The 12,025-nt window shown below is 49.7% G+C and overlaps 1 protein-coding gene across 6 annotated transcripts in view; it reads left to right on the forward strand.

The window, feature by feature from the left end:
• Positions 1–11,204: 11,204 nt before the first annotated feature.
• Positions 11,205–12,025, forward strand: part of AXL (AXL receptor tyrosine kinase) — a 42,643-nt gene continuing 41,822 nt past the window's right edge. For 5 of the 6 annotated variants that reach the window (XM_031004092.2, XM_055369496.2, XM_063701361.1 and 2 more), the window contains exon 1: positions 11,227–11,793. In XM_031004092.2, coding sequence (XP_030859952.1) covers positions 11,709–11,793 — 85 coding nt within the window. In that variant the 5' untranslated portion in view covers positions 11,227–11,708. Of the gene's footprint in view, positions 11,794–12,025 lie in introns of all 6 variants that reach the window. The other variant, XM_031004091.3, reaches the window with a different exon arrangement.

Genomic DNA, 12,025 nt, shown 5'->3' on the forward strand with positions numbered 1-12,025 from the left:
TAACCCAAGCTGGACTGTGGACCTTGGGGGCTTCCTCAGCCAGGGAAAGCCTGAAGCCAACTAGATCCAGACCCTAGAGTCTCTTCAAACTTGAAAGCATAAGAACTCTTCAAACTTGAGTACAGGAACTAGCTTGCAACACAGACTCTAAGCCCACTCCCACTTCTTCCACCCTTTTTCTCTTGCCTCCCCTTCACAAGGAAACCAGAGGCATTTGTAAATTTCTTTTTTTTTTTTTTTTTTTGAGACGGAGTCTCACTCTGTCACCCAGGCTGGAGTGCAGTGGTGTGATCTTGGCTCACTGCAGCCTCCGCCTCCGGGTTCAAGCAATTCTCCTGCCTCAGCCTCCCAAGTAGCTGGGACTACAGGTGTGTGCCACCACGCCCAGCTAATTTTTGTATTTTTAGTAGAGATGGGGTTTCACCATGTTGGCCAGGCTGGTCTCGGACTCCTGACCTCAGATGATCTGCCAGTCTCGGCCTCCCAAAATGCTGGGATTACAGGCCTGAGTCGCTACTGGATAAATTTCTTATCTAGCAAAGAAGTTTGCAAACATACACAAAAGTAGAAAGATACAATGAGCCCCCAGGTGCCCATCACCCAGCCTCATTTCAATAGTCATCAACTTTCTGCAGCTTTTACTTCATCTATATCCTTTTCTGCCTCTTTTTTTTTTTTTTTTTTTTTTTTTTGAGATGGGGTTTTGCTTTGTTGCCCAAGCTGGGGTGCAGTAGCATGATCATAGTTCACTTTGGCCTCGGACTCCTAGGCTCAAGTGATCCTCCCGCCTCGGCCTCCAAGCAGCTGGGACTACGGATGCGTGCCACCACACCCGGCTAAATTTCTTATTTTTATTTTTTATAGAGAAAGTCTCACTATACAGCCCGTGCTGGTCTCAAATTCCAGGCCTCAAGAGTTTCCATCCCAGCCTCCCAAAGTGCTGGGATTATAGGCGTGAGTGACTGCACCCTGCCCTGATATTTTTATTGTATCTATTGCTTTTTATTTACTTATTTATCTTTTATTTTTGAGACAGAGTCTCACTCTGTTGCCCATGCTGGAGTGCAGTGGCACCATCTCGGCTCACTGTAACCTCCGCCTCTTAGGTTCAAGCAGTTCTCCTGCCTTGACCTCCCGAGTAGCTGGAATTACAGGCGCCTGCCACCAAGCCTGGCTAATTTTTGTATTTGTAGTAGAGATGGGGTTTCGCCATGTTGGCCAGGCTGCTCTCGAACTCCTGACCTCAGGTGATCTGCCCACCTTGGCCTCCCAAAGTGCTGAGATTATTGGTGTGAGCCACCGTGCCTGGCCACCTATTGCTTTTTAAAGATTATTATTATTATTATTTTTAATTTGAGATGGAGTTTCGCTCTTGTTGCCCAGGCTGGAGTGCAATGGCGTGATCTCAGCTCACCGCAACCTCCGCCTCCCAGGTTCAAGCGATTCTCCTGCCTCAGCATCCCTAGTAGCTGGGATTGATTACAGGCATGCACCACCATGTCCAGCTAATTTTGTATTTTTAGTAGAGACGAGGTTTCTCCAGGTTGGTCAGGCTGGTCTCAAACTCCCAACCTCAGGTGAACCGCCTGTCTCGGCCTCCCAAAGTGCTGGGATTACAGGTGTGAGCCACCGCGCCTGGCCTTAAAGATTATTTTAAGGCAAATTACAGAAAGTAATTTAATGCACATTTCTGAGAGTTAAAGATATTTTTGCCCTTGACATTTTATGAGGACAGTTTTCAAACATGCAGCAAAGTTGAGGGAATTGTACAAGGAACACCTTGTGCACTTCCTGGGTTCTCCCACTAGCACTTTGCTACACTGCTTTCTAACGTTTCTACACACCTGACCACCAGCTCAGGATTTATTTATTTATCTATTTATTTTGAGACAGAGTTTTGCTCTTGTTGCCCAGACTGGAGTGCAATGGCGCGATCTCGGCTCACCGCAACCTCCACCTCCTGGGTTCAAGTGATTCTTCTGCCTCAGCCTCCCAAATAGCCGGGATTACAGGCATGCGCCACCACGCCTGGCTAATTTTTGTGTTTTTAGTAGAGACGGGATTTCTCCATATTGGTCAGGCTGGCCTCAAACTCCCGACCTCAAGTGATCTGCCTGCCTCTGCCTCCCAAAGTGCTGGGACTACAGGTGTGAGCCACTGCGCCCGGCCAATTTTTATTTTTATTTTTTTTTCAGACGAACTCTCACTCTGTCACCCAACGTGGAGTGCAGTGGCATGATCTTGGCTCACTGCAGCCTCCACCTCCCGGGTTCAAGTGATTCTCTTGCCTCAGCCTCCTGAGTAACTGGGATTACCAGCGAGCGCCTGGTTAATTTTTGTTTTTTTAGTACGGATGGGGTTTCACCGTGTTGGCCAGGCGTGAGCCACCATGCCCAGACCAATTCAGGACTTTTTAGGCATTTCCGAGTAAATGCACGTATCAGTTCATCAAAAAACTTAAGCAATGCATATATCATTAGCGAAAGCTTCTTTTTTAAAAAAAAAAATCCAAGATGTTAACACTTTATTGGCTTAAGTTCTATAGAGATAGCACAAAACAGAGAATAATAGAGAACTGAAAGATGAGATTGGAATCAGATCCTAACTTTGCCACCTCCTAGCTGGTCACACCTTGACTGAGGTTCTACCATCTTAAAGCCTTAATAAACTGATAAGATGTAAGAAATGTGGGCCAGGCACAGTGGCTCACACCTGTAACCCTTGTTGAGGGGCCGAGGCGGGAGGATTGTTTGAGCCCAAGGGTTCAAGACCAGCCTGGCCAAAAGGGCAAGACTCTGATTCAAGGGAAAAAAAAAAAAAATCCGGAAAGAAATGTGAAAACTTTCAGAACTTCGTAGGAAATAAATATCTGCTAAGTTCTTCTTGGATTTAATATTATTACTATTTTTTATATGTCGGTGCACTTTGAAAAGGAATGAAGTTTAAGGTTTTCTTCTTTTAAAAGTAAGGCAATGGGGCCAGGTGCGGTGGCTCACGCCTTTAATCCCAGCACTTTGGGGAGGCTGAGGCAGGCAGATCACTTGAGGTCAAGAGTTCGAGAGCAGCCTGGACAACATGGTGAAACGTGGTCTCTACCAAAAATATAAAAACTAGCCAGGCATGATGGCAGGCACCTGTAATCCCAGCTACTCAGGAGGCTGAGACAGGAGAATTGCTTGAACCCAGCAGGCAGAGGTTGCAGTGAGCCAGGATTGTGCCACAGCACTCCAGCCTGGGCGACAGAGTAAGACTCCATCTCAAAAAAATAAAAAATTAAATTAAGGCAATGATTTGCATTCCTTTGCACTCAAAATTCACATTCAGGGAAATCTGGAATCAGGTAGAAATACAAGCAGACCTATTTATTTAAAGAGGAGGGCTATAGCCGGGCATGGTGGCGGGCACCTGTAGTCCCAGCTACTTAGGAGGCTGAGGCAGGAGAATGGTGTGAACCCGGGAGGCAGAGCTTGCAGTGAGCCGAGATTGCGCCACTGCACTCCAGCCTAAGCGCCAGAGCGAGACTCCGCCTCAAAAAAAAAAAAATTTTTTTTAAATAATAAAAAAAATAATCAAGAGGCGGGCTGGGCACGGTGGCTCAAGCCTGTAATCCCAGCACTTTGGGAGGCTGAGGTGGGCGGATCACGAGGTCGGGAGATCGAGACCATCCTGGTTAACATGGTGAAACCCCGTCTCTACTAAAAATACAAAAAAGTAGCCAGGCGTGGTGGTGGGCGCCTGTAGTCCCAGCTACTGAGGCAGGAGAGTGGGGTGAACCCGGGAGGCAGAGCTTGCAGTGAGCTGAGATAGTGCCACTGCACTCCAGCCTGGGCGACAAGGCAAGACTCCGTCTCAAAAATAAATAAATAAATAAATAAATAAATAAATAAATAAATAAATAAATAAAAAATAAAGAGGCATGTCGGCCTGGGCATGGTGGCTTATACCTGTAATCTTAGCACTTTGGGAGGCTGAGGTAGGAGAATCGCTTGAGCCTAGGAGCTTGAGACCAGCCTGGACAATATAGTGAGACCCCATCTGTACAAAAAAGAAAACAAACAAACAAACAAACAAACAAAGGCACAGACTCTGCAGTATATCAGTATAAAAGTTGACATCAGGATGATTTCAGTAGCAAGTAAAAAAATACAGAAACTCAAAATGGCTTAAACAATAAAGAAGAATTATTGGCCCCCAAAGTAAAAATGGAATCGGTGTGGTCTTCAAATAGTTTTCTGCGTGTGTTAAAATATACACATAATAATATTATTTTAACCATTTAGAAGTATACAATTTAGTAGCATTAAATATATTCGCAATGGGCCAGGCACGGTGGCTCACGCCTGTAATCCCATCACTTTGGGAGGCCGAGACAGGGGGATCACCTGAAGTAGGGAGTTCGAGACCAGCCTGACCAACATAGAGAAACCCCCTCTCTACTAAAAATACAAAATTAGCCGAGCGTGGGGGTACATGCCTGTAATCCCAGCTACTCAGGAGGCTCAGGCAGGAGAATCGCTTGAACCCGGGAGGTGGAGGTTGCAGTGAGCAACCTGCACTCCAGCCTGGGCAACAAGAGTGAAACTCTGTCTCAGAAAAAAAACAAACAAAAAATATATTCACAATCTTGTATAACCATCACAACTATTTGTGCCCAAAATGTTTCCATTGTTTCCAACAAAAACTACCCATTAAATAATAACTCTGGCTGGGCGTGGTGGCTCACACCTGTAATCTCAGCACTTTGGGAGTCCAAGGCAGGCGGATCTCTTGAGCCCAAGAGTTCAAGACCAGCCTGGGCAACATAGGGAAACCCTATCTCTGCAAAAAGTGAGACTGGTGTGGTGGTGCACACTTGTAGTCCCAGTTACTCAGGAGGCTGAGGTGGGAGGATCACCTGAGCCTGGGAGGACAAAGCTGCAGTGGGCTTTGATCACACCACTGCACCCCAGCCTGGGTGACAGAGTGAGCCCATCTCAAACAACAACAACAAAAAACACAATAACTCCCCATTAAAGTTTATTTTTTAAAAGTCAAAACTACAATACTCATTTTCACACCTATCACAAAGAACAATTCTGTTATTCATTCATTGTATTCATAGTGATTCATAGTGTTCACATTTTCACATTTCTCTGATAGTCTCATAAATGTCCTTTTTTTTTTTTTTGAGATGGAGTCTCGCTCTGTTGCCCAGGCTGGAGTGTAGTGGCGCGATCTCGGCTCACCGCAACCTCCGCCTTCCCGGTTCAAGCGATTCTCCTGCCTCAGCCTCCCGAGCTCCCAAGTAGCTGAGACTACCAGTGTGTGCCACCACACCTGGCTAATTTTTGTATTTTTAGTAGAGATGGAGTTTCACCACGTTGGTCAGGCTGGCCTGGAACTCCTGACCTGGTAATTTGCCCGCCTTGGCCTCCCAACATGCTGGGATTACAGGTGTGAGCAACTGCACCTGGACTGTCCTTTGTTTTAAAAAAAAAAAAAAAAGGCTGGAGTGCAGTGGCACAGTCTCTGCTCACTGCAACCTCTGCTTCCCAGGCTCAAGTGATCCTCTCGTCTCAGCCTCCTGAGTAGCTGCGATTATAGGCACACACCACCACACTTGGCTAATTTAAAAAAATTTTTTTTTTTTTTTTTTTGTAGAGATGGGATTTCATTATGTTTCACAGGCTGGCCTCAAACTCTTGGGCTCAAGCAATCCTCTCACCTTGGCCTCCCAAAGTGCTGGAATATTAATGTCTTTTAAAATTGGTTCGTTCAAATCAGAATCTGAATTTTGTTTGAAATGTCTATTAAGTTTTTAAAATCTGTAACTGTTACCCATCCTTTTACATGCCATTAGTTTCTTGAATCAACTGGGTCTTTGGCCCTGTGCAATTTTTCACATTCTGGATTAGGCTGATAGCATCTTTGTGGTGCTGTTCAAGATGTCCTTCTGTTCCCAGGATCTCCTGTAAACTGGGAATTAGATCAGATACAGGCTCATTCTGGCAAGAGATCCACCCTGGAGGTGCTGGGCCACATCTTGTTGCATCACATTGCAAAACTGATGGTCCCATGTGTAGTGACGCTTAAAATTAATGTGTCCAGGTCCTGATCCCTCTGTTAGAAACTCTGCCAACCAGCCAGGTGCACAGTGACTCACGCCTGTAATCCCAGCACTTTGGGAGGCCGAGACGGGAGGATCTCTTGAGCCCAGGAGTGCAAAACCAGCCCAGATAACAAAATGAGACGCTGTCTCTACGAAAAACTTAAAAAATTAGCCAGTTATTGTGGCACACACCTGTGGTCCCAGCTACTTGGGAGGCTGAAGTGGGAGGATCACTTGAGCCTAGGAGGTCGAGGCTGCAGTGAGCTGTGTTCATGCCACTGCACTCCAGCCTGGGCAACAGAGGAAGAACGTATCATCCTTTCACTTGCCTTAGCAGAGGGATCCTTTAAAACTAGATCAGATGGTATCACTCCTGTTCATATCATAGCTAAAACAAAGACCAAAGTTTTTGCCAGGCCAAGGCTTGCCCTCACCCCAAGCCCACCTTCCCTCTACTCCTGCCCCCAACTGTTCCAGCCACAAACAGGCCTCCTCACAGTTCTTCACATGCCTGCCACACGCCTGCCTCTGGGCCTTTGCACTGGCTGTTCCCTCCACCTGGAATGCTGTTCCCCACAGGGCTCACTTGCTAATTTACTTCAGATCTCAATCATAGCCTGAGAGAGGCCTTCCCCCATCATCCTCTCTAAAACAGCACCCACACCTCTCACTATCCCCTGCTTTCTTTTCCTTTTTCTTTTTTTGTTTTTGTTTGTTTGTTTGTTTTTTGAGATGGAGTTTTGCTCTGTCGCCCAGGTTGGAGTGCAATGAAGCGATCTTGGCTCAAAGCAACCTCCTCCATTGGGGTTCAAGTGATTCTCCTGCCTCAGCCTCCCAAGTAGCTGGGATTACAGGTGTGTACCACCACACCCAGATAATTTTGGGGTTTTTTAATTTTTTTTTTAAGACAGAATCTTGCTCTGTCACCCAGGCTGTAGTGCAGTGGCGTGATCTCGGCTCACTTCCTGCAACCTCTGCCTACTGCATTCAAGCAATTCTCCTGCCTCAGCCTCCCGAGTAGCTGGAACTACAGGTGCGCACCACCACACCAAGCTAATTTTTGTATTTTTAGTAGAGACAGGGTTTCACCATGTTGGCCAGGCTGGTCTCAAACTCGTGACCTCATGATCCGCCTGCCTCAGCCTCCCATAGTGCTGGGATTACAGGCGTGAGCCACAGTGCCTGACTAATTTTTATATTTTCAGTAGAGATGGGTTTCACCATGTTGGCCAGGCTGGTCTCGAGCTCCTGACCTCAGGTGATCTGCCCGCCTCGGCCTCCTAAAGTGCTGGGATTATAGGCATGAGCCACTGTGCCTGGCCCCTGCTTTATTTTTCTTCACTGCACATCTTGCAACATGATAAGTATTTATGTGAGTGTTATTTCTCTTCCCCTTTGAATGGAAACTCCAGGAGGATGTGGACTTGTCTTGCTCATTGTAGAAACTCCACCCCAGCACCACCTGTCCATCTTTTCTTTTCTTTTTTTTTTTGGAGATAGGGTCTCACTCTGTCATCCAGACTGGAATGCATTGGCACCATCATAGCTTGCTGCAGCCTCAAACTCCTGGGCTCAAGCAATCCTCCTGCTTCAGTCTCCCCAAGTAGCCAAGACTATGTGTGCAAGAACACCTGGCTAATTAAAAAAATTTTTTGGAAGACACAGGGTCTGGCTATGTTGCCAGGCTGGTCTTAAACCCCTAGCCTCAAGCAACCCTCCAACCTGGGCCTCCTAAAGTGTGGGATTATAGGTGCGACCCACTGCACCCAGCCCCAAATCTTTTTCTCTTTTTTGGGCGGGGAGGGGGGATGGTCTCTGCTGTCACCCAGGCTGGAGTGCAGTGGCACAATCCTGGCTCACTGCAACCTCCATCTCCCAGGTTCAAGAGATTATCCTGCCTCAGCCTCCCAGGTAGCTGGGACTACAGGTGCACACCACCATGCCTGGCTAATTTTTTTTTTGTATTTTTAGTAGAGATGGGGTTTTTAAATGTTGGCAAGGCTAGTCTCGCACTCCTGACCTCAAATGATCCACCCACCCGGGCCTCCCAAAGTGCTGGGATTACAGAAGTGAGCCACCAAGCCCGGCCCCCGTCTCATTTTTTAAAATGCATTTCAAAGTAAATTGCAGGCACATAGCAGGTGCTCAGCAAATAGTTCATATAGTTCATGAGTGAATGAATTTACAGGTTCAAGTAGGCCATCCACCAGCTGGGTTCACTGAGCCCTAGGGTGGGCAGGGGCCCCCCAACATATCTAAACAAGTGAACAGATCTTTGCATATATTTGCACCCCTCAAAAATGCCACAATAGGCTGAGCGTGGTGGCTCACACCTGTAATCCCAGAACTTTGGGAGGCCGAGGCAGGCGAATCACCTGAGGTCAGGAGTTTGAGACCAGCCTGGCCAACATGGTGAAACCCCATCTCTACTATGAATACAAAAATTAGCCAGGCATTATGGTGAGTTCCTGCAGTCCCAGCTACTCAGGAGGCTAAGCCAGGAGAATCTCTTGTACCTGGGAGGTGGAGTTTGCAGTGAGCCGGGATTGCGCCACTGCACTCCAGCCTGGGTGACAGCGAGAGACCATCTCCCCAACCAAAAAGAAAAAAAGAAAAAAAGGAAAAAAGAGATACGGCTGGGTGCAGTGGATCACACAGTGGGTCACGGTGGGTCATGCCTATAATCCCATACTTTAGGAGACCCAGGTGGAATGATTGGCCAGGCTGACCTCATGATCCACTCGCCTCAGCCTCCCAAAGTGCTGGGATTACAGGCTTGAGCAGCCACGTCTGGCCCCTAAAACAGTTTTTTAAAATTAGCCAGGTGTGCTTGCACACATAGTCTTGGCTACTCGGGGAGGCTGAGGCAGGAGGGTCACGTGAGCCCAGGAGTTTGAGGCTTCAGCAAGCTATGATGGCGCCACTGCATTCCAGTCTGGATGACAGAGCGAGATGACAGAGCAAGAAGACAGAGTGCTTGAACTGGGAAGTGGAGTTTGCAGTCTGCTAAGATACAGCCACCGCACTCCAGCCTGGGCGACAGAGTGAGACTCTGTCTCAAGAAAAAAAAAAAAATGCCACAATAAGGAATTGTCCCCTTTATGGCAGGCCTTTTACAGGGTGGTGAAGATGCAGCAGTTCCCAAAATATACCCAGTCCCTTCCCCCGCAGAGCCCACAGACCAGTGGGAGGAGACAGACGTGAGACACACAATCATGCCAATAAATATATAATGACAACCCAGGCAAAGTGTTGCCAAGGAAAGGGACAGCATGTTGGGAGTGAACAATATGAGGACCTAGATTGGGCTGGGGGGAGCCAGGCAGTGATGCGATGGAGAAGGGATGATAGAGTTGGGGACAAAGTGCTGCAGGAGGTTGCTCCAAGTCCTCTGAGGGGGCTCTTTGGGTGAGAAAGCGAGAGAAGCCTGGGGAGGCGAGGGGAGGGTCACAGAAACATAAGGAGTTTAGGGTTCTGCTGAAAGGTTTGGGGCAGAGGTGGGAAAGGGTTTGGTTTGACATTGGGAAGAAGCCTTCTGACTGTTGAGTGGGAGACAGGTTGGAAGGAGCAACAGAAGCCAGCAGCCCATGGCCGGGCACAGTGACTCACGCCTGTAATCCCAGCCCTTTGGGAGGCCGAGGCGGGCAGATCACGAGTTCAGGAGTTCCAGACCAGCCTGACCAACATGGTGAAACCCCGTCTCTACCAAAAATACAAAAATTAACCTGGCATGGTGGTGCACACCTGTAATCCCAGCGACTCAGGAAGCTGAGGTGGGAGGATCACTTGAACCCAGGAGATGGAGGTTGCAGTGAGCCGAGATCGAGCCACTGCACTCCAGCCTGGGCAACAAAGCAAGATTCCGTCTCAAAAAAAAAAAAAAAAAGACACAGCCCAGGGAGACAACGGTGAAGGGCCCTAAGTGGCCAGTGATAAGGAGCTGGGAGCTTGCCCTGAGGGCAGCAGGAGGCCGTGGGCAAGCAGAGAAGGGACAGGGTAGGATTTGACTTTCAGAAACAGTCCTCTCGTTGCTAAATGGGAGAAAGGAGTGACAGTAGAGGCAGGAGAAGGCAGGATCAGACGGGGGTGCTGGGAAGGGGCAGGTAGAAGAGACATCAGGAGGCCAAACAGATAGGACTTTATGATGCACCGTAGGTATACCAGTACCCAAACACAGGTGGCCAAGAGCAGAGGGATAGACGCCCAGCCTCCTCCTCACAGACATCCAGGCATGCAGAGCCCTCCATGTGCCAAACACACAGGGCAGAGGAATGGAGGTGCAGCAGAGCCGATACGCAGGCAGCAGATCTGCAATAACCAGGATACACAGTCTCACCAGAGGGAGAGAGCAGTGGAATGATCAGGGCTCACTGCAGCCTCGATCTCTTGGACTCAAGCGTTCCTCTCACTCCAGCCTCCCTAGTAGCTGGGACCACAGGCACACACCATGATACCTGGTTAAGTTTTAATTTTTAAACTTCTTGTAGAGATGGGGGTCTCAGTGCATTGACCAGTCTGGTCTCGAACTCCTGGGCTCAAGAGATCCTCCCACCTTGGCCTCCCAAAGTGCTGGGATTACAGGAGTGAATTACTGTGCCCGGCCAACAACTATTCTTATTCCCATTTTACAGATGGACAAACTGAGGCTCAGGAGGCCAGTCACTTGCCTGTAGCCCACAGTTAGTGGTAGCACTGGGATTCCAACTTGGGTCCCCTTCATGTCGCCTGTATTTGGTGTCCCATTTAGGCGTCCATGCAGGTTTTGGCGTGTCTGAAGATCTGTGTCTCCCCAAGTAAGTGTCCCCCATGGATGCCCACCCAGCCGTGTCCTCCTGCCTCTGAGGTTTCTCCAGGAATCCAGCTCCTGGCCTGGCTTGTCTGAGTGTGTCTGTGGGCCAGTAGCATGCCCCTGCCCGTCTGGGTCCCTCTGCGTGTCTCTGCTTGTCCTAGCCTGTGTGTGTCAGTGACGTCTAAGAGTGTGTGTGTGTGCGTGTGTGTGTGTGTGTGTGTGTGTGTATGTGTGTGTGTGTGTCCTTGTCCGAGGAGCCGAGAGAGTGAGGGGGAATGAAGGGCCAAGGAGGCCTGGCTGGGGCTGGGCTGGTGGTGGAGGCGGGGAGAGGGGCGTCACGGCCTGAGCTGAGAGGGGAGTGGAGTTCTGGAGGAATGTTTACCAGACACAGAGGCCAGAGGGACAGCGCCCAGAGCCCGGATAGAGAGACACGGCCTCACTGGCTCAGGACGGGGGGCACAGCCACCAGGGTCCCCTTCCCCCTCCTCAGCTCCCTCCCTGGCCCCTTTAAGAAAGAGCTGATCCTCTCCTCTCTTGAGTTAACCCCTGATTGTCCAGGTGGCCCCTGGGCTCTGGCCCTGGTGGGCGGAGGCAAAGGGGGAGCCAGGGGCGGAGAAAGGGTTGCCCAAGTCTGGGAGTGAGAGAAGGAGGCAGGGGTGCTGAGAAGGCGGCTGCTGGGCAGAGCCGGTGGCAAGGGCCTCCCCTGCCGCTGTGCCAGGCAGGCAGTGCCAAATCCGGGGAGCCTGGAGCTGGGGGGAGGGCCGGGGACAGCCCGGCCCTGCCCCCTCCCCTGCTGGGAGCCCAGCAACTTCTGAGGAAAGTTTGGCACCCATGGCGTGGCGGTGCCCCAGGATGGGCAGGGTCCCGCTGGCCTGGTGCTTGGCACTGTGCAGCTGGGCGTGCATGGCCCTCAGGGGTGAGTGATGGGGGCTCCTTGGGGCAGGGATCCCCTCGGAGGGGCTGGGGCAGGGGTAGGAGGTGGGGGATGATGGCAGGTGTGGGGGGCCTGGGCTGGCTTAGGGAGTTTCCTTGGGACCACAGAAAAGGGACTTCAAGAGAGGGAGACACAAATTCAGAGACACCAAGTGCGGCAGAGGGAGAGAAAGACTGAGAGAGGAACTGAAGGGCAGGGGGGACAGAAGAGAGGA

The sequence above is a fragment of the Gorilla gorilla genome, chromosome 20, assembly GCF_029281585.2.
Source record: "Gorilla gorilla gorilla isolate KB3781 chromosome 20, NHGRI_mGorGor1-v2.1_pri, whole genome shotgun sequence".
NCBI lineage: Eukaryota > Metazoa > Chordata > Mammalia > Primates > Hominidae > Gorilla > Gorilla gorilla.